Source organism: Zea mays, chromosome 1 (genome assembly GCF_902167145.1).
Source record: "Zea mays cultivar B73 chromosome 1, Zm-B73-REFERENCE-NAM-5.0, whole genome shotgun sequence".
NCBI lineage: Eukaryota > Viridiplantae > Streptophyta > Magnoliopsida > Poales > Poaceae > Zea > Zea mays.
The window spans coordinates 229,060,474-229,084,076 of NC_050096.1; the positions used below are offsets into that span (position 1 = coordinate 229,060,474).

The 23,603-nt window shown below is 45.6% G+C and overlaps 1 protein-coding gene across 2 annotated transcripts; it reads left to right on the top strand.

Moving 5' to 3' along the window:
- The first annotated feature begins 4,350 nt into the window (after positions 1 to 4,350).
- LOC109943509 (trihelix transcription factor GTL1) lies at positions 4,351 to 9,120 on the top strand. Of its 2 annotated transcripts, none has more exons than XM_020546729.3 (3): positions 4,351 to 5,417; positions 6,135 to 7,725; positions 7,863 to 9,120. In XM_020546729.3, exons 1-3 carry the CDS (start codon positions 5,011 to 5,013, stop codon positions 7,872 to 7,874), a joined length of 2,010 nt encoding a protein of 669 aa, XP_020402318.1. In that variant the 5' UTR covers positions 4,351 to 5,010; the 3' UTR covers positions 7,875 to 9,120. The 2 variants fall into 2 exon arrangements, with proteins under 2 accessions (XP_020402318.1, XP_020402317.1); XM_020546728.3 differs by having other exon boundaries at positions 4,371 to 5,417; positions 7,859 to 9,120.
- Positions 9,121 to 23,603: the final 14,483 nt, after the last annotated feature.

Consider the following 23,603-nt stretch of genomic DNA (forward strand, 5'->3'; position numbering starts at 1 on the left):
TATATGAATGTAGTTTGTATGTATATCTATATTAATATTTATTATTATTTGAGTGAATGTGGACGAAAAAAAGAGCCGGAAAAAACTGTATTTTGGAACGGAATGAGTATTATATTAGATCATATATGTACTAGCTAGCTAAGCGAATTTGTCCACGTACGCGAGCACAGAGTTGAATTTGTTCCTCGGCGGCTAATAGGTAAGGTCCAACTCCATCACATTGGAAGATCATACTCGAACTTTCAGCATGTCCTGTAGCTGTGTTACCAACTTACTACCATCTATGACCTACTGTATCTGAGTTCATGAACCCTAATAACAAGTCTCTGGATGGTATCTTATCTATTAGTACAATAAGATGGCATTAGTAGTAGCTAATGTGGGCGTGATTAGGGATTCAGCCTGCCTGCTATATTACACCCCTCAAAGGCATCACCAATCATTATCCTCGGCGCGGCAAGGCAGACCATGGGTGATGGGTGGATGTAGGTGGGATCGTCGTGTGCCACCTGGAGGGAAAGATTCCTCCACTTTCTTCTGCCCTTAATTTCAGCAATTGCCAGCACTAGTGCACTGCTATACGCACCCGGGCATCACCACAGTAAATATTAGCGCTACACATATTATTAGTTTCTACTATGCATCAATAGTGGCACCGAATATATATATCTATATAAAAAATTCCATGTTGTATATATACTACAAAAGTACAAAGTACATAGTGAGATATCATACATATAGTTATTGACGAATGTGCATAGAATTTAAAATTTTCTCTCTCTAAGCTAAATTATGCTCATTATAATAAGTGCGGTTTGGATATGTTCAAATTAACAAGTCGCTCATTCTTTGTGTGCATTATTTGACTGTGGCAATGGAACATGATGTGCTATTTGATCTAGTGATGGTGTTGCGCCATGCACAAAACTTCATCTCAAAGGAGATGTCATTTATTAAAAGATTGTGCGGATCACCTACCACGTATATTTTCGAACTATTGAAATCATTCATAGTTTCTAAAAGTCATTTGAGCAGCTATACAGTTCATGATTAACCTGTGCAAGCTATACAATCCATGCTACTAGAGTCCATATGACATAACAAATCACTCTTTGCAATCCTTCTAGAGCTCTATACAACAAATGTGCATTTTCTAGAGGTGTTCTCTTGCTACACTAAATCCATACCATTGGATACAGTGACGTAAGAATTCGTGTACAAACAAGATAAAGATACAGTGATATCTAGGCTCTACTCAACAATTTCGATTCAATAGGTTGGAGGATATGCTAAAACTGGAAGGCGGTAGTCAAACTTTTGACTTAATTGTATTGAAGCATTTAAAACAAATCTCACACCCAAAAAAACGCGGATACAGATGGAGAAATCAATGATCGTATCTTTGCATATTTACATAGGAGAGTACACTATTTTAGTATTTTTGTAGTATTGTACAATACACGCAATATTTATTAATAAGAAATACAGAAAACAATTGGACCTGCATGTACATTTTTTCCTATTCAGTGAAATAAATAATATTAACAATAAGTAAATAAATAAATAAACCATACATTTACCTTTGTGTAGTTACATATACATATGTGCATTTCTTTAAAGTAAGAAAACGAACTAACATAAAGGCATGTCTTCTCTCACTATATTTTATGGTTTGCAAAAAGTGATGTAACAATTCATACACAAACAAGTTAAAATATATAGTAACAATATCGGTGTGCTATTCAATTCAACATAGTACAAATATGCTAAACCTAGAGGTGGCACTCAAAATTTTGATCTCAAATAACACTTTTGCATTGAAAAACATATAGTGAGTAAACTTTGTGGTTTCAAATGGAGAAATGTGAGTTGTCTTTGTATATTGATATACTTATGAGTGTTAGTTATTTTAGTATTTCTTTATTACTTCATGGTACATGCAATGTCTTTTAATTAGCAACATGCAAAACAAAGAGACTCTACATGTATCTTTCTACTATTGGCTATGTGTAATAATAAATCATGTGTATCCTTCTAGTTGTACATGTCATATGTGTATAAGGATAAATCGGTTAAGACTTATAAGCACTTTCTTCTTGGTTCTTGCACTACATTTTATGTCATTGGATAGAATATGGTGTGACCAATAATGTACAAACAAGTTAAACATTTACTGGTATCTAAGTGTTGCACATTGTCGCAATTCAACACATCGGAAAAACATATGGTTGGAGTTAGAGGTGGGATTAAAAGTACATATATGAAATTCATCATTTGACGAAAGATACAGACAAATCTAAAAGCATTGAGGTAGATATAGACAATTGAGGATTAAATATAGTGATGTATATACGACAATCAATTTTTTGGGTTCATGTTAAACCAGAATACTCCTACAATTAAAGTCAGTAGCCAAATAAAATATGCAATACATGCACTGACAAAATATTGAATACGCTCGAGAAATTTGACAGCTTAAAGATACGGAGATATCTATGAGATATCTATGATTAATCGATATTGCAATTCAAATGCTTGGCGAAGATACGCCGAATCCCCAATACATCCATGGAAAAAGATATGAAAATTGATAGCTTAAAGATACAGTGATATCTACAACTCATGAGCATCTCAATTCGACATGGTCGACAAAGATATTCTGCTCTAGATACTAAATGTGTGATACAAGATATAATAATAATAATAATAATAATAATAATAATAATAATAACAACAATAACAATAACAATAACAATAATAATAATAACAACAACAACAACAACAACAATAATAATAATAATAGGGTCATAGAAAAAATATGCAATTAACCCACAAATGCTAATGTAGATAGAGAAAAATGATCTGTACAAGGCAAGACCTTTGCCTATTCTAGTACCTGTATCGAGTGACCATAGCGGTGTCCCAATGCACCTCAAAGCCCCCCTGTTCTGAATTTTAGAACCATGTGAAATGAAGGCCAACACTAACTTAAGCGGGGAATGATATAATTGGGGTGGTTAACTTAATTAATCATCCAGATTTTTATGCCTAATCATTGAAAAGGGCCACATGAGCATTTATTATTACCTGGAAAGTGAGGGATTAACCACAACATGCCAATGCATGGCCATTTTTATACTCCCCTGCTCCACTTTGGCACGCATCTAGCCCCACGCTTTGCACATGACTCATGGGCCCGGTGGATGCTTTGGTCCCACAAGCCAGTGGCGTTATCCTTCACGTCACTTTGGTGGGGTGGATTTGGGGTGTGGGGGGATTGGGGGTCCGCGTTAATCGCCGTGCACGTTCTGCACCTCTTTCGCTCTCCGGGAGGGCCCACATTACAGCTGTTATAATGTGGTCTTGTCTGCCTCATCACAGCCCTATACTGCCTTTATAGTATCTGTTTTGTTTTCTTTCTACTCTAACTAGTTTTGTTTTGTATGTATAATTGTTAAAGTTTATTTGCTATTTTATCTCATCTGTGGATTTTCGTCTACAAAATGAACCTTGGGTCAAGGTAATTTGTTTTGATGCCCCCCTGATTGCTCTAACGGGGCGTTTGGATCCCTTCATTTTAAAGGAATTGGAATTCACTCAATAAAGTAACTTATTTAGTTTCGAATTTGGCATTCCACCACTTTCCAAAGTTCAGATATAAGCCTATCTAAAATTCATAGGGTGGAGGATAGGAAATGATTTTATGCATGATTAGAATTTGTTTCTAATCTGTAACTTACATGACACTCTTCGTTCTACTCCTCTATAATAAAAATGTAGCACATAAATATCTAGGACATCTTGCTAATAATAGTATACAAATATATTTTGTATAAAAATGAATTAGCTTAATTGATATATGCATAAATTACTATTATTAGAATGGAATTCAATTCCAGTGATCCAAACGGGGCGTAATAGTCGTTGCACCTTAGGTTAGTTGCCACCACATAGAGCAGCTAGTTAGTATTATATTCTTTGTAAATATGCATAACTTTTATTGTATATTTACCGGATGTTATTATACGTATAGTTACCATGGGCACAAGATAACATCCAAAAATTACTGTATTTCAAGCCCAGTAATAATCTTATGCATAACAAATGACTACCGCGTATTAGTATGTAGCAAAATAACTAAGATGATCACAGAATCCAACATATTCCTTCATGGGGATTGAGGTAGGGGAGTTCTGTAGAGAGGGTATTTGTGCCCCTCTCCCTTTTATTACAAGCCTCCCCCATCTCTCTCACCCCTTTCTCACTCATCCCACAGTTTCCAGCACTCCCTCCCTGTCTCTCCTGCCTCACATGCTTCTCTCTCTACCATTTTTTGCCCCACACTCCTCTCCCTCTCTCCTCTGTCCTTTTGGTTTTTTACTAATAAGTTGTATTAGGCAGGGAGGTAAAGCCCCCCTGACAGCGCAGCATCTTGTTTGTTTTATCTCCCACATCATCCCTCTCATCATCTTCTGCACACCTCTCCATCTTTCTATCTCTCTCCTGCAGCAGTACTCAACATTTCTCAACTTTCATCTTCTCTCTCCTTCACCCTACATACCCCCATCGTCTTCCTTACCCTCATCACAGATATCATATTCTCCTCATCTTTCTCTCTCCCATCCTCCCTATTATTTATTGGAGGCTACTTATTGATGGTATCTTAATTATTTTTCCTCTCATCTTCCTCCTCTTGAAGGAGTACATTTTATTTTTGCCAGCGTTCCTGTAGTACTATTAGTGCTTCCTCCCCCTTCTTCTTCTCTGGCTACTTCCTTCTTCTGCATCTCTTTCCCTTCCCCCCCCCCCCCCCCCCCCCCCCTCTCTGGCCTCCTTCCCTTCTCCATACTCTTATCCCTCTGAGGTCCGTCTCTCCTCTTCCCAGTTGTCCTTGCCTCCCACCTTTTTCACCTACCCCTCATGTACTGATCGTCTCACGACCTCCATTCCCCCGTGGTAACACCGGGCGACGTGCACAAGTGCGCGTGTGCGGGAGCAGGTGCTGTTAGCATGCAACAGCAGCAGCACGGGGGAGGAGGCGGCGGGGCAAGCGGTGGAGGCCCAGCGCAGCAGTTCGGCGCACAGCAGGTGGAGATGCCGCCGCCATTCTCGCCGGCCGGCGGCGCCGGGCAGCGGATCTCGCTGGCGGAGGCGCCGTCGCCCATCAGCAGCCGGCCGCCGGCATCGACGCCGGCGAAGCAGTACGACGAGCTCGGCGCGTCCGGCGCCGGCGCCGTGGGCTTCGACGCCGAGGGCCTGGCCGCCGCAGCAGCTGGCGAGGAGGGCGCCAGCGGCGGCTCGGCGGGCAACCGGTGGCCGCGGCAGGAGACGCTGGAGCTGCTCAAGATCCGGTCCGACATGGACGCCGCCTTCCGGGACGCCACCCTCAAGGGTCCCCTCTGGGAGCAGGTCTCCAGGTACGTAACTAGCTAGCTGAATCGCTCGCCACGCCGTACGTCGTCCCGGCGCGCCTCCGCAACGGAATTCTCGTCGGCGGGATGCTGCATGAAATCTCGTCGGCCTTCCGGGACCGGCCCCTGGCGCCGATTTGGTTAGCAGGCCCAGTTAATTAACTACTACTTACCCGGCTAAAGAACACTTCTTTTGTGCTTTTTTCCTTACCCATCCTTCACGAGAACAGTGGCTTTTTCCATTTTAAAATAGCTCGATATCGCTCTCCTTCCCCACTTTTCCAGAAAAAGAAATCCGCTCTGGTGTTTTACCAATCTCTTCGTCTCTCCGATAGGCAGCACTAGACACGAGCAGCAATATTGTTCAGATCCAAAGGCATCGATCCCAAACTTTATCTATTTGGCCTCTGAATTTCTCGCAAAAAAATGGGAATTTTTATTCGCAGTTTCTTCCTCCTATGTGCTATGCATTCTTCTTGGGATTTACCACTGCTAGTGCTGCATGCATGGGTGTATGTGTGCATATGCCTTTCTTTATCTTTTTCCATGGGTACCCAAATCGAGTAAAATTCTACTACATGCATGCAACTTTCATGTGAGGGCTACAGTTGTTGCGTGTATGGTTGAAATTTGTGGTGGTTGGTGGCGGCGGGACGCCATTGATAAGGCAATTAAGCTTCTTGTTTTTGTTGCTAAAATGTTGATCGATGCGGTGGTTGGCAGGAAGCTGGCTGAGAAGGGGTACAACCGCAGCGCCAAGAAGTGTAAGGAGAAGTTCGAGAACGTGCACAAGTACTACAAGCGCACCAAGGAGAGCCGAGCCGGCCGGAACGACGGCAAGACGTATCGATTCTTCACGCAGCTGGAGGCCCTGCACGGCACCGGGGCGGCTCCCGCGTCGGTGGCGGCGTCGCAGGTGCCCCCTGCGATCTCTGGCGGGGTGTCCGGGGCAGCGGGGCCGTTAGCCGTGCGCTTGCCTGCCGAGCCACCGCCTGCGGTGTCGGGCGGCGTGGGGATGCCGATGACGACCGTGGGCTACCCGAGCTTCTCGACGTCCAACACGGAGGACTACACGGACGAGGACGACTCCGACGACGAGGGCACAGAGGAGCTGGTGGGTGGCGGCGGGGACGAGCGCGGGAAGAGGAAGAGGGTGTCAGAGGGCGGCGCCTCGGTCGCCGGCGGAGGCAGCGGGAAGATGATGAGGTTCTTCGAAGGCCTGATGAAGCAGGTGATGGAGCGGCAGGAGGCGATGCAACAGAGGTTCTTGGAGGCCATCGAGAAGCGTGAGCAGGACCGCATGATCCGCGAGGAGGCGTGGCGGCGGCAGGAGATGACCCGCCTCGCGCGCGAGCAGGAGATCCTGGCGCAGGAGCGCGCCATGGCCGCCTCACGCGACGCTGCCGTCCTCTCCTTCATACAGAAGATCACCGGACAGACCATCCCGATGCCGTCCATCGCCGCGCCCACCATAAACGCCATGCCACCGCCGCCGCATCCGAAGCCGCCGCCGCCTCAGCCGCACCCCACACCCATTGCCTCCGCCTCGCCAGCCCCGCCGCCACCGCAACCACCAGCCTCGCAGACTCCGCCCCCGCTGCAACAGCAGCAGCCCTCGCCGCCACAGCAGAAGCCGCCAATGCCGCAACAGCAAAGCATGGACATTGTCATGGTGCCGGCCGAGACGACGCCGCACGCCGACATCCCGGTGCACGAGGGGTCCAGTGGCGGCGCGGCGTCCTCCCGGTGGCCCAAGGCGGAGGTTCACGCGCTGATACAGCTGCGGAGCAACCTTGACACCCGGTACCAGGAGGTTGGGCCCAAGGGGCCCCTCTGGGAGGAGATCTCCGCCGGCATGAGGCGGATGGGTTACAACCGGAACGCGAAGCGGTGCAAGGAAAAGTGGGAGAACATCAACAAGTACTTCAAGAAGGTGAAGGAGAGCAACAAGAAGCGCCCCGAGGACTCCAAAACGTGCCCCTACTTCCACCAGCTCGACGCGCTCTACCGCAACAAGGCAGCGCTGAGCTCCTCCTCCGGCGTCGGAGCCCCGGTGCACGCCAACGCATTGCCGGCACCGCAGGAGACGGTCACGGTCGTCACGGCCGCGGCGCCCATCTCACAGACGCCGCCGCCGACACAGCCTTCTCAGTCCCACCACTACGCTGCCAAGAACGGAGGCACCGGGAACGGGAACGGCGGCGGCGCATCAGAGCACGGCTCCAGAGGCATGCAAACGCAGGCGAGCAACGGCAGCGTTGGAGCCAGCAGGTTCGTCGGCGAAGGCGGCGGCGCGGCCTCGGCGGCGAAGAAGGTAAGCCAGTCAGCCTCATAGGCGCATGCATGTGCGCCCTCGGTGTGGCCATAGCTAAACTGCACCGTACATGTGGTACCTGCTATTCGTTTTGGTGATCCAATGCTGATTGCATAACGCTGCACATTTAAAGCCAGAGGACATTATGAAGGAGATGATGGAGCAGAGGCAGGCGCCGCAGCAGCAGCAGCAGACGCAGGCGGTGGTCAGTGGCTACAACAGAATCGACGGCGCGGACAGCGACAACATGGACGACGACGAGGAGGACTATGACGAGGACGACGACGACGAAGATGTCGACGGCAACAAAATGCAGTACGAGATCCAGTTCCAGCGCCAGCAACCGCACCATCACCAGCAGCATCCGAATGCCGTCAGGCCGAACGCCGGCGCCGGCGGTGGAAACCCGCCCGGCACCGCCGCCGCTCCCAGCACGGCTGCGGCCCCGACAACAACAGCCGGATCGTCTTTCCTGGGCATGGTCCAGTGATCGATCCGTCCGCGCGCACCCAGGCATTATCCCCCGGTGACTCTCATCCTCCTCCACTTCTCCATGGCTTCTTTTCTTTCTCTCGCTCGCATGTGACATTTGTGTCTACCCACCTGTCGCCTCCATGCATGCTCGTCCAAATCTCTAGTTCTCTACACCTCTAAACCAAAAATCACAAGAACTATCTCTCTCAGCATCTCCATGCTCCGGCAATTCTCCATTCCTCATATATGCACCTAGCAACACCTCGATCCATGTCGTGTCGTCGTCGCTGCTGCATGCCCCCCCCCCCCCTTTTTTTGATTCGTTGCTGTGTTAATTATAGTGGTCGCCTCTTTAGATGTTACAGTAAAAAAATATTGGCGGTGATGCGGTTATTTATTGATTTGTTCTGGTAATTAATAAGAACCCTCAAGCTTTGGGGTGTTCACGGAGAGGTTGAGTTGATGCGGTGAAAACAGCACGTGAAAGGGTAATGAGAGATCGATCGCGCGGTTAAGGAGACAAGGTGACAAGAAAGGCAGATGACGCAGTGGGTGTTTGCACTGTTACTGCGGTAAATTTTGTGCATGCGGCTACTACTCTACAGTGGGCTAGTTTGTTGCAAGGGAGCTGCGGAAAAAAATGGAAAAGAAGAGCTTGCTCGTCATGTGCCATGCAGAACAGTCAGTTTGATGCATGCGGGATTTTTTTTATATTTATCCTTGTTTTCCCCTCTTTTTCATTTTTCACCATTTCTTTTATGTTCTGCAACAAGTAAACTGTCCATTAAGTATTACCTAAGTTTTTTCTTTCTTTCTTTCTTTCTCAAACTGCTGTTACCGAAATTTACAGTGTATACTTGAGAAATGTTATATGTTAAAATTCTTGCTGTTAATTATATATAGTATTGCAATTGCTTTCAAGTGGGATTTTATATGTCAACTGCGTGCCTTTCATTAAAATACATGAAGTCCATTGCGTTTGATGATAAACTTGCACACATTCAGTTCTGATTATACTCTAATAGTAGCAGTTAATCTGTCATTTATTGCACTTTTTGGATTTAAATCTAGTAAGGGATCTCATATTGAATATAATAATACTAACATGGCAAGATTGGAATACCTTTGAGAGCATCTCCAACAGTCTTAAAATATAGGGCTCAACTCATAAAAAATAGTTCCAACACTTCTCCATTTTACAAATTTTTATCAGAAAAGATATAGGACACACCATAAAGTGACCCAAATATACTTCACCTCATATTAGTGCCCTATTCTTGTTTCTATATAATTTTCAACATTTTCTTTCCTAATAATGCATTTTACTTCCTAAAATACATGATACAGGGCTTGATTATTGGAGCTCAATTTGTTTTTTATGCCTTAAACACTTTAAATTATGTAGTATTTTAATTTTTGTGGCACCTTGTTGGAGATACTCTGAGAGATTGCGTTCACATGCATGCCAAGATTATTATACCATGAGGGAGGTGAAGTCACGCATTTTAATCCAAATGGAAAAACATACCAAAACTTTACAGCTGATTCTAGGAGATGAACTCTCCATATTATCTAGCAAGTATAACTAGCATATTTACACAATTTCTTTGTCAAAATAAAGGATGTGTCCCGTCTAAATTGTGGGTATTTCCTCATACTTGTAGGATTTTTGTCATTTCTAGCAAATTTATTGCATTCCATCGCATGGTCCCAAAATGATATGTGATGATGAAGACACTTTTTCTAAAAAATGGATCAAATTAGAAATTGGGGGCATTGCTTCTTAGAGCTTAACAGCTTATGTGTCAAGATATCAAGCAGGATACAAATAGAAGATTCACAATAAATTGAAAAATTCAGGGTTCTCAAAATGAAACCCGCTATCAGACTAGTCACCAACAGAGCCATACAATCTATCTAGTAGTGTGCCATGCCACGGTAATTTTGCAATTATCATGGCATGGAGTAGTCATAATTTTGTTTCTTCAAAAAATGCATATTAGCATGGTTTCTCAATTTTCGTTAATGAAACAAAAGGTGAGATTGATTTAAAAATGCAAGTAGAACTTTCCTTTTATTGCAAGAATATTACTCTCCTACAGATGTGATGCGCATTATGTACAATTTCCCATAAATCATACATATGCTTCATTGTGTGTGGGAGGTGTTTATACAGCATGTATGCTCAGGTTTGATCCTTGTTATATATAGTTGGCAATGACAGCTAGGATGGTTTGCCCAAACAACAAGATCTCCATATATTTGGGGTTCATAATGTGGAAACTAGAGCTAGAGGAGTATATAAGCTCGTTGTCCATGCTAGCCCAATTGGTGTCTGTTCGTTCTGGTGGAGCAGGGTTGTCCCAAACATTTGCCATATATAGACTATAGGAGTTGTTCCGCTTCTCTTCCGTTGGAAACCAAATATCCAAAAAAAATAGGAATGAAGTCGCTCCATTCTTCTCTGCTCCTCAATGTAGCTAAGGCGGCCAACTTGGAAGACTACCTCAATGTAGGATTTCTGAAAAATAGATAGGCTTGTTGAAAAAAATCTCCTAACCTCTCCCTCTCTACGGGATACTTTGGAAACCTCAAATCTCCTTCGGGGTTGAAGGGGATTGAAGTGGAAATGAACTAATTTTCTCTCCAGTACCCTTCAATCCCGAAGGGGATTTGAGTTTTCAAACTAGCCCTACTTGGAAGAAGCCTAGCTCAATGTAGGATATGACTTGAAATTATATTGTTTAATTTGATCGATTTGCTCCCACGTACACCGGCTAGTAGGAGTACTACTAGCAATAGCACGTTTCGTACCCCCTCCTGCTGCTGCTGCTGTACGTATGAGTGAACGGACTAGTAATAAATATTCCTTGTTACCTCGAGATGCCTCGGAGTCGGCGCCAGGCGCCTGGGCTTGTAGCGAGCGTATGATCCATTTGGCAAGCTTACAAAAATTGGTTTGGGGGTCAGTCAGGGGCATGGCTTGGGGATCCGTATAGAAACGGTTGCAGCCGCGTGGGGTGGCGTGTCTGCCATAAAAAGTTAAAAAGAAAAGGGCCGGGCACCCGCTGTGGGATCGACGCCGGCCCCCTGTTAAATTATGCGCGGGGGAACGTGGAGGCGGCAGCAGCCCGGCCGCGCGCGTCGTCGTCGCAGTTGCAGTAGTGGTGGTGACGGACTGGTGCCCCTGCTGGTGGTGGCCACCAGTGTGGCCATGCACGTTCCCAGGCCCCAGCCCCCACGGACAGACGGATGCCGTCGCGCGCTGGTGCTGCTGCATCGTCACATCACTCATCAGCTAGCTTCGTGTTGCTGCGGAAGTGTGGAGTGTAACCGCGCGCTTCTCCCGCGAGAAAGCATTATGCTACACGTAGCCACGTACGAAGCACTAATACTGAGCGAGATGTCTGCCCACCATGTAGACATGCATGCAGTACTGGTCTACTAGAAGTACTCGCTGCGCTGGTCACTACGTACTACAGTGCATCTTGCATCTATCTACGTGAAGCGCAGCTCATCACAGCCCACACCCTTCAGCAGCATCTCTCTATATCTCTCTCTCTCTCTCTCTAACACACACGCTCTGTGTCCTATATATGTCGCGCTCGCTCTCCCTCTCATGGATTCTGCTGGAATCAGGAGGGGGTGTTGTGTTTCTCTCTCTCTCTCTCTCTCTCTCTCAGTCTCTCTCTCTCAGTCTCTTTCCGTGCTTGGGCAATTAGCATGAGAAGCTAGGCAGGAGGGGCAAGGCTCTACTTTCTTGTAGCCGCGCAGTCTGAACGACGCACATGGGGAGGGGAGAAAAGGTACAGGGTCGTAAGTAATAGAGGGCAGTACTACGTAGTAAAAAGAAGAGAGGAGGAGAGGGGAGCAATGGTCCATGGTAGGGATCAGACATGTCGAGAGGACCCGAGCCCACACGTTGCATGCACCATGCCTCCTCCTTCCCTATTTTGCTCCCCCGGCCCCGTTTTATTTTTTTACCACCTCTAATTGACTTTTCTCTCCTGGCTAGCTAGCTAGCTAGCTCTAGTCACAGTAAACGTCTCCAATCCAGCAGTGACTATACTAGGGCCAGCAGCTAGCTACAGTGCTAGAACAAGTCCGCGCGTGAATAAAATTAGTAAAATGTTCGTTTTAACTGATACATAATTATAACTGACACATAACTTAGTTTTTTTTTGACTGGGCGAGAGTACTACTAGTCCAGCAGCAGCAGCAGCACGCACTCCACGCAACAACAAGCGTGTGCCACTCACTCCAGAACCGGCAGCTTTTCTAATGATTATAGAAGAGGTGTGTAGTAGCCCAGATCCGGAAGAGGTGAAGGCATGTATATATATGCACACTTGTACACAAACACAAACCTCAATGCGCGCAAGAACTGATGGGCGAGGGACATTCCGAGCCCAGTAAATTTTTTCCCCCTTTTCTACTCGATCTCTCTTCCCTTCTGTGACACAGAGCGGGGAGAGCTGTGCATATGGCAACGGCAAAACTCTCGTGCACATGCAGGGAGGGTCGGCAGAGCCGGCGCCGAAGATTCTCTTCTTGCATCTCATCCACCAGCCCAGTTGCAGTGCAGTGCAGTGCAGCAGGTATGCGTACGAAACGACGGCGGCGTACGCGCAGGGAAGAGAAGGTGGCGCAGCAGTAAAAGATGCGTAAACAGGACTGCAGGCGGTGAAAAGCTAGGCTAGGCTAGGGTGAGAAAGCACGGCGTACGAATTTACTGCGCGGCAGCATGCATGTGCGGTGACTCCACGTTTCACGAGGCGCTGCTACTCGCGGTCGCGGACTCGCGGTCGCGGGCGGGGCAAAAAGCCTCGACGTCGACGAGCCTGCTACACGAACGCGCGCCGCCGCCGCCACCTACACGGCTTTATTTTACTTTAGAGCAAGCATTATAACAGAAGTTTAATACTGCCTCCCTCCTAAAATAAAATTCATTTTACTTTTAAATTGATTCATATAATAATTAATGCATTGGTTATATATATATATATATATATATATATATATATATATATATATATATATATATATATATATATATATATGAATATAGACATAAAAATCAAATGCTAAAACGACTAATATTTTAGAACAGAGGGAGTAATATAGCTGATTGACTCTGTAAAGACCCTTATATCTTACCTCTTAGTCCATCTATATATATAGTAGTTAGTTTTTCACTTTTAACACATCATCCATTTGTATCTTTCACAAAATTTCTTCGTTCTTGTGTATAAGCTGGTTGTATGTTACAATATGCTTCTTTTCTCTCTCCACCTCCGCATTTAGTCAGCTTATAGCCTCTTATTATACTTGCTCTAAGGTGATGTAGGTGGTCCGTAAGACATGCCATACCAGATTTATGGTGACATGGAAGAAAAAGAATAAAGAGAGATTTATGATGATTGCCACCTACACCCTTTCTTCAAGACACACGGCGAACCCAGACCCTCCCTCCCCCACTGGGGTTACCAAGCGCTGATTACAGGTGTCGGTCTTCATCCGCACCTCACTACCGGAATTTGGCTCTTTGTCGAGTGCCATATTCTTTGCCGAGTGTTTTTTCGGGCACTCGGCAAACTCTTTGCCGAGTGCCACGCAAAAAACCCTCGGTAAAAGAAAACACTCGACGAATAAGCTCTTTGCCGAGTGTTTTATTTTTGACACTCGGCAAAGAGTTTCTTTGCCGAGTGTCTTTTTTTGACACTCGGCAAAGGGACAACACTCGGCAAAGAGCTCTTTGCCGAGTGTTTTTTTCCAACACTAGGCAAAGACAATTTAAAAATCACATTTTAAAGTAGTAAATTAATTCAAATGAAAAAGTTTTCAACTACAAATTTGTATAACTCATCATGATGTACAATTTATATATTGAACATTTCTTCATATGACAAAATAAAAATAAATTTGTTCATAAAACCTATATCTCTCTCGTAGTTTATGAAACTATGAGAGAGATGTATAGAATTTGTGCATATTGTTAGAACCATCATGTGAGATAAACAAATGACCAAACAACCAAAATAAACTTGTTATGAAAACAACTTCGAAAGAAAAAACCACCAACATGAATGTTGTAGGTATTGAAGAGTTATGAAACTTTGTAGTTGACAATGTTTTGGTTTGAAATCATCTTGTTATGCAAAACTATGTTTGAATTTTGATATTTGAATTTTTCAAACTATCTCGGATGGAAAAACCACCAAAATAAAAGTTGTAGGTCTTGAAATGTAATGAAACTTTGTTATTGACAATTTTTTTGGTTTGAAATCATCTTATCATTGAAAAATTCGTGTGAAGTTTTCAAATTTAAAATTCAAATTTTGTAAACGATCTCGGATGTAGAAACTATTAAAATAGAACTTGTAGATCTCAAAAAGTTATGCAACTTTATAGTTGGTCACATTTTCAAATGAACTCATTTAGTGCCTTAAATAATCAAATTACTCTCGGTTTGTTATAGTACATGGGGAATGAAAACATAATATAGACATAATTGGTGTAGTAGTGTAGTGGTATAGGAGGGTATGCACGAGAGAGAGGTTTCTAGTTTGAATCTCACCATTTACAAAACATATAAATTTGATTCAAAATAATAGTGAAAAATGATAGAGCAATGGGTAAGGTAATAGGTAAGGTTGGAGAGTTGTTCCTATAATTTAAAAAAATGTTTTGCTATTTTTTAATTTTTTCCATTCTTAATTTGCCGAGTGTTTTTCTTTGCTGAGTGCTTTTCGACACTCGGTAAAGAACCCTTTGCCGATAAAATATTTGTCGAGTGTTCTTTGCCGAGTGTTACACTCGGCAAAGGCTTTGCCGAGTGTAAAATAGCCTACCACTGGGATAGGACATACGACCATTAGCATGGTGATTAAGGGTAGCCCCTGAGGGTCCGCCTTGATCCAACAATAGTGGTTACCCCAATCTTGAGGTACCGACAGTGGCCCCCAGGCCCACTTCAGGTGAGGTGGCGAACTCAGAGGTGGGGCCATAACTACGCCATGCTTCTAAGTCGTCGTGCCTATGGCCCCCCACGTGTGGTGACCTAAATTGAAGAGGCATCCCTACACATGGCCCTATTATGGTGTTTAACGGCGTACCTGCAGGGTCATCATCCTGATTGCCTTCAATCCTCTGGATTCTGTTTCCAGACCTTGCCCAGGATTTCAGGAACCTTTCCCTTAGTTAGGATAAGGTTTAGGCCTCTACGGGGCCAAGTCCTAGGTACTAGAACAATTGTTCTAGGGTGGCGAAGCATGTAGGCTTAGGGTATAGGTCCAGGCTAAGTGGCTACACTACTCCGGACCACCCCCGAGAACGTAGTTCTTTCCTAGACCTAACCCCTTATGACCTGATCCTTATCCATTACAAGGGGAGGTACTGAAATCGAGTGACAAGGTGGAAACATAATCTAGGTTCCATGAAGGCAATAGAAACCGGATCCTGCACACGTGTTTAGGTGAGTGGCGCCCGAGCCTCGCTTCTTGTTGTAAAGACAAGTTCTTTCCCTCAGCTGGCCCCCTGGGATTTTGGTAACCTCGAAAGCTTGAGGCTTTAATCAAACCAGGGGTCGATCCCTGTTGTGGCCAAGGATCAGTGCTTAGTAGATCGCCCTTGGGGTCCTTACCCTGCCATATTCAATCCTTCGAATAATAGTGCTTATTCTTGCCGATCCTAGCTCGAGATCATCCCTTGAGTCTGAACGAGGTTCGGACCGGTAAGCACTCAGTCTGAGGTACTAGGTTAGTTATCCTAGGGTGGTGAAGCATGAAGGCTTAGGGTACAGGACCAGGCTAAGCGGCTACACGGTTTCGAACCACCCCTGAGAACGTGGTCCTTCCCCATAGACCAAGCTCTTAGCGATTGGATCCTTATTCATTATTAAGTGATGTTCTAAACCAGGTGCAAAACTAGGCACTATTATTCGAGTTTCATAATTACAATAGAAGTTTAGAGCCACAAAAGGGGTAGAGGGAAACAACATGCGTAAAAAGGAAAAGAAACAGATGGATGAGAACTAACTCTTCCTTCGTAATCGGATACATATGACACCCAAGACTGGGTTTATAAGGGTGCCTCTCAACGGGCTGGGCCACAGATGGCTAGAGGTTGAGCTTACGAGGGCGGACCTTACTAGACTAGATAATAGATAAATGTAATCCTATTACAAAGGAAGAGTTTGCTCTCATGCTACCTTTCAGGTGTAAGGATTCGGGGCTAACCTAAATTTCCTGAGCTCTGTTGCGCGTCTGGCTCGAAAGGTAAGCAGCGTCCGGCGGAGGCTGTTGGCTGCTACTCTGAATGCCATGGAGCTTGTGGTCGACGGGTTGGGTCTTGCAGCCACCAGGCACGTGGGGAGCTCCGATGGGCCCTCCACGGCCGGCTAGCCACCTCATGCATGATGAGATTGTCTAAGGCGCTGCCCATTACTAGCTTGCTTGCTGATCTCCACCAGCATGCCAAGGGAGTTGGGACTGAACCCCCTCCGGGCGTAGGCGATGGTGGAGACTAAGCACGCCATGTGCTTGTGTGGTGTCCAACGATGGTCACCACAAGCACCGTGGGACTAGGACATGGGCTAGCGCACCGGACGTCGCTAGCCTTTCTCCCGACCCATGAAGACCTACCAATGGATTCTAGGGAGGCCATGTTAACAAATGCATAGCCTTTGTTATTATGGCTTCCTGGAACCCATTGGTAGGTAGAAGAAGCTATCACCCCTGGGGCGGGGGAGGTGACTCCATCTACTATGGAGCATAGCGGTCGATCGCCAATGGCGGCCTCGCCCGTGCCTGGCTGCCGGATGGCAGTGACCACCCCGAATACCACCATGCTCTACTGGGGTCGACGCCTGTGAACCCAAGCATGACAGGGCCTGGAGTAGGGCCAACGACAGTAACCTCAAGCATCGTGCTTGAGGTTTCAACCGCCTTATGCCTGATGGTGTTGGCACGACTGTTGAGGCATCGCTTGAGACGACGACGAGAATCTTGAGGCGTCGTTTTTCCACCTTTTTCCAAATGACGGCGAATCCACCTCGGGCGAGCTCGTTGACGAATGAGTGGGATGTCATCAACAAGGGGCCAAGCAAGGGCCCCGCCGCCTACATGGCGCGCCAAATGTTAGAGAGAAAATCCTCAGGTCGGGTGGCGGAGAGCACCTGCCCTGATCCTAAGACGAGGAGGGGGCCTAGTGATTGCCTGATTAGCTAGAAGAACACGAGAACACAAGACTTAGAGTGGTTCGGGCCGCAGGAGCGTAATACCCTACATCCACTATGAGTTGTATTGCTTGGAAGTCTCTGTGTTATTATGAGTTCACTTCCTTGGAACTGAGTCCTACCATGTGTGCCCTCCCTTTTATAGCTCAAGGGAGGTACGTACATGGTGACTGAGTCCCGACAAGTGAGCCCAGTAATCTACTGCTAGACATGAAGTGAAGCGTCGGTCCATGGAGAACGGATATCTTCACTTGGTTGCCTTGTAGATCTCCTGGCTTGCCATGCCATTGCCCCGTCTAGTCGGAGTAGAGCGTAGGAGTATGTTGCGGCGTAGGCCGATACTCTACGCTGTAGGGGTGCTTAGGCGGCGGCGTCCTATTGAAAGGAAATTAGGCTTACACCTAAGTTCCTAATTGATTTTGGTGGTTGAATTGCCCAACACAAATAATTGGACTAACTAGTTTGCTCTAGTGCATAAGTTATACAGGTGCCAAAGGTTCACACTTAGCCAATAAAAAGACCAAGAATTGGGTTCAACAAAGAGAGCAAGGGATAACCGAAGGCAACCCTGGTCTGGCGCACCGGACAGTGTCTGGTGCACCACCGGACAGTGTCCGGTGCACCAGGGGACTTCACACTGAACTCTTCACCTTCGGGAAAATCCAGAGGCACTCCGCTATAATTCACCGGACTGTCCCGTGTACACCGGACAGTGTCCGGTGCTCCAAGGAAGAGCGCCTCAGGAACTCGCCAGCTTCGGGAATTTGCTCCGCTATAATTCACCGGACTGTCCGGTGAGCCAGTGGAGCAACGACTACTTCGCGCCAACGGTCACCTGCAGAAGCATTAAATGCGCGCCAGAGCGCGCAGAAGTCAGGCACGCGCGAAGTGGCGCACCGGACACTCTACAGTGCATGTCCGGTGTGCCACCAGACATCCAGGCGGGCCCAAAAGTCAAAGCTCCAACGGTCAGAACCCAACGGCCTGGTGACGTGGCTGGCGCACCGGACACTGTCCGGTGTGCACCGGACTGTCCAGTGCACCATGCGACAGACAGCACCACCAAACGGCTAGTTTGGTGGTTGGGGCTATAAATACCCCCAACCACCCCACATTCAAGAAATCCAAGTTTTCCTACTTCAACCACTTACAAGAGCTCTAGCATTCAATTCTAGACACACCCAAGTGATCAAATCCTCTCCAAATTCCACACAACGCCTTAGTGATTAGTGAGAGAGATTTGCTTGTGTTCTTTCGAGCTCTTGCGCTTGGATTGCTTTCTTCTTTGATTCTTTCTTGCGATCAACTCAATTGTAACCAAGGCAAGAGGCACCAATTGTGTGGTGGCCCTTGCGGGGAAGTTTTGTTCCCGTTTGATTGAGAAGAAGAAGCTCACTCGGTCTGAGGGACCGTTTGAGAGAGGGAAAGGGTTGAAAGAGACCCGGTCTTTGTGACCACCTCAACAGGGAGTAGGTTTGCGAGAACCGAACCTCGGTAAAACAAATCCACGTGTCACACTCCTTATTCGCTTGCGATTTGTTTTGCACCCTCTCTCGCGAACTTGATTATATTTCTAACGCTAACCTGGCTTGTAGTTGTGATTGACTTTGCAAATTTCAGTTTCGCCCTATTCACCCCCCTCTAGGCGACTTTCAATTGGTATCAAAGCCCGATGCTTCATTAGAGCCTAACCGCTCGAAGTGATGTCGGGAGATCACGCCAAGAAGGAGATGGAGACCGGCGAAAAGCCCACTACAAGCCACGAGAAGGCTTCATCGGAAGAGTCCCGCAAAAAGGGAAAGGGGAAGGAGAAGAAAGCTTCTTCCCACAAGTCGCATCGGAGTGGGGACAAGAAAAAGAAGATGAGGAAGGTGGTCTACTACGAGACCGACACCTCTCGCCATCTACCTCCGGCTCCGACGCGCCCTCCGTAACTTCTAAGCGCCATGAGCGCAAGAAGTTTAGTAAGATCCCTTACACTATTCTCGTACTTCTAGACATACTCCATTACTTTTCGTTCCATTAGGCAAACCGCCAACCTTTGACGGTGAAGATTATGCTAGGTGGAGTGATTTAATGAAATATCACCTAACCTCACTCCACAAAAGTATATGGAATGTTGTTGAGTTTGGAGCACAGGTACCATCCATAGGGGATGAGGATTATGATGAGGACGAGGTGGCCCAAATCGAGCACTTCAACTCTCAAGCCACAACCATACTCCTCGCCTCTCTAAGTAGGGAGGAGTACAACAAGGTGCAAGGATTAAAGAGCACCAAGGAAGTTTGGGACGTGCTCAAGACCGCGCACGAGGGTGATGAACTCACCAAGATCACCAAGCGGGAAACGATCGAGGGGGAGCTCGGTCGCTTCCGTCTTCGCCAAGGGGAGGAGCCACAAGACATGTACAACCGGCTCAAAACCTTGGTGAATCAAGTGCACAACCTCGGGAGCAAAAAATGGGATGACCACGAGGTGGTTAAGGTTATTTTAAGATCACTTATTTTCCTTAACCCTACTCAAGTACAATTAATTCGTGGCAACCCAAGATATACACTAATGACTCCCGAGGAAGTGATCGGGAATTCTGTGAGCTTGAATTTATGATCAAGGGCTCACGGAAGATCAACGAGCTTGGCGGTCCTTCTACGTCCGAAGCTCAACCGGTCGCACTCAAAGCGACGGAAGAGAAGAAGGAGGAGTCTACACCAAGTAGAACACCCATCGACGCCTCCAAGCTCGACAACGAGGAAATGGCGCTCGTCATCAAGAGCTTCCGCCAAATCCTTAAGCAAAGGAGGAGGAAAGATTACAAGCCCCGCTCCAAGAAGGTTTGCTACAAGTGTAGTAAGCCCGGTCACTTTATAGCAAAATGTCCTATTTCTAGTGACAGTGACAGGGGCGACGACAAGAAGGGGAGAAGAAAGGAGAAGAAGAGGTACTACAAGAAGAAGGGCGGCGATGCCCATGTTTGTCGCGAGTGGGACTCCGACGAAAGCTCTAGTGATTCCTCCGACGACGAGGACGCCGCCAACATCGCCGTCACCAAGGGACTTCTCTTCCCCAACGTCGTCCACAAGTGCTTCATGGCAAAGGACAACAAAAAGAAGAAGGTTAAATCTAAATCCTCCACTAGATATGAGTCTTCTAGCGATGATAATGCTAGTGATGAGGAAGATAATTTGCGTACCCTTTTTGCCAACTTAAACATGCAATAAAAGGAGAAGTTAAATGAATTGATTAGTGCCATCCATGAGAAGGATGACCTCCTGGACACCCAAGAGGACTTCCTAATCAAGGAAAACAAAAAGCATGTTAAAATTAAAAATGCTTATGCTCTAGAAGTTGAAAAATGTGAAAAATTATCTAGTGAGCTAAGCACTTGCCATGAGACCATTGACAACCTTAGAAATGAGAATGCTAATTTGTTAGCTAAGGTTGATTCTATTTCTTGTAATGTTTCAATTCCCAATCTTAGAAATGATAATGATGACTTGCTTGCTAAGATTGAAGAATTGAACATTTCCCTTGCTAGCCTTAGAAATGAAAATGAAAATTTGCTTGCTAAGGCTAAAGATTTTGATGTTTGCAATACTACTATTTCCGACCTTAGAAGTAGAAATGATATATTACATGCTAAGGTTGTAGAATTAAAATCTTGCAAACCCTCTACATCTATTGTTGAGCACACTACTATTTGCACTAGATGTAGAGATGTTGATATTAATGCTATACATGATCACATGGCTTTAATTAAACAACAAAATGATCATATAGCCAAACTAGATGCTAAAATTGCCGAGCATGAACTTGAAAATGAAAAGTTTAAATTTGCTAGAAGCATGCTCTATAGTGGGAGACGCCCTGGCATCAAGGATGGCATTGGCTTCCAAAAAGAGTACAATGTCAAACTTAATGCCCCTCCTAAGAAATTGTCTAATTTTGTTAAGGGCAAAGCTCCCATGCCTCAGGATAACGAGGGTTACATTTTATACCCTGCCGGCTATCCTGAGAGCAAAATTAGGAGAATTCACTCTAGGAAGTCTCACACTGGTCCTAATCATGCTTTTATGTATAAGGGTGAGACATCTAGTTCTAGGCAACAAACCCGTGCTAAGTTGCCTAAAAGGAAAACTCCTAGTGCATCAAATGATAATAACATTTCATTTAAAACTTTTGATGCATCCTATGTTTTAACTAACAAATCCGGCAAAGTAGTTGCCAAGTATGTTGGGGGCAAGCACAAGGGATCAAAGACTTATGTTTGGGTACCCAAAGTTCTTGTATCTAATGCCAAAGGACCCAAAACCATTTGAGTACCTAAAGTCAAGAACTAAACATGTTTTGTAGGTTTATGCATCCGGGGGGTCAAGTTGGATCATCGACAACGGGTGCACAAACCACATGACAGGGGAGAAGAAAATGTTCTCCTCCTATGAGAAAAACCAAGATCCCCAACGAGCTATCACATTCGGGGATGGAAATCAAGGTTTGGTCAAAGGATTGGGTAAAATTGCTATATCTCCTGACCATTCTATCTCCAATGTTTTTCTTGTAGATTCCTTAGATTACAATTTGCTTTCCGTTTCTCAGTTATGCAAAATGGGCTACAACTGTCTATTTACTGATGTAGGTGTCACTGTCTTTAGAAGAAGTGATGATTCAATAGCATTTAAGGGAGTGTTAGAGGGTCAGCTATACTTGGTAGATTTTGATAGAGCTGAACTCGACACTTGCTTAATTGCTAAGACTAACATGGGCTGGCTCTGGCACCGCCGACTAGCATATGTTGGGATGAAGAATCTTCATAAGCTTCTAAAGGGAGAACACATTTTAGGATTAACAAATGTTCATTTTGAGAAAGACAGGATTTGTAGCGCATGCCAAGCACAGAAGCAAATTGGTGCCCACCATCCACATAAGAACATCATGACGACTGACAAGCCACTGGAACTCCTACACATGGACCTATTCAGCCCGATAGCTTACATAAGCATTGGCGGGAGTAAGTACTGTCTAGTTATTGTGGATGATTATTCTCGCTTCACTTGGGTATTCTTTTTGCAGGAAAAATCTCATACCCAAGAGACCTTAAAGGGATTCTTGAGACGGGCTCAAAATGAGTTCGGCTTGAGGATCAAGAAAATTAGAAGCGACAACGGGACGGAGTTCAAGAACTCTCAAATTGAAGGCTTCCTTGAGGAGGAGGGCATCAAGCATGAGTTCTCTTCTCCCTACACACCACAACAAAATGGTGTAGTGGAGAGGAAGAATAGAACTCTATTGGACATGGCAAGAACCATGCTTGATGAGTACAAGACTTCGGATCGATTTTGGGCCGAGGCGGTCAACACCGCTTGCTACGCCATCAACCGGTTATATCTACACTGAATCCTCAAGAAGACATCTTATGAACTCCTAACCGGTAAAAAGCCCAATATTTCATATTTTAGAGTCTTTGGTAGCAAATGCTTTATTCTTGTTAAAAGAGGTAGAAAATCTAAATTTGCTCCTAAGACTGTAGAAGGCTTTTTACTAGGATATGATTCAAACACAAGGGCATATAGAGTCTTTAACTAATCCTCTGGACAAGTTGAAGTTTCTTGTGACGTTGTGTTTGATGAGACTAACGGCTCTTAAGTAGAGCAAGTTGATCTTGATGAGATAGGTGATGAAGAGGCTCCGTGCATCGCGCTAAGGAACATGTCCATTGGGGATGTGTGTCCTAAGGAATTCGAAGAGTCTCCAAACGCACAAGATCAACCATGCTCCTCCACGCAAGCATCTCCACCAATTCAAAATAAGGATGAGGCCCAAATTGATGAAGGAGAAGATCAAACAAATGAGCCACCTCAAGATGATGACAATGATCAAGGGGGAGATGCAAATGAGCAAGACAATGAGGATGAAGAACAAAGGCCGCCACACCCAAGAGTCCACCAAGCAATTCAACGAGATCACCCCGTCGACACCATCCTTGGCGATATTCATAAGGGGGTAACTACTAGATCTCGTGTTGCACATTTTTGTGAGCATTACTCTTTTGTTTCCTCTATTGAGCCACACAGGGTAGAGGAAGCACTACAAGATTCAGATTGGGTGGTGGCGATGCAAGAGGAGCTCAACAACTTCACTAGGAATGAGGTATGGCATTTAGTTCCACGTCCTA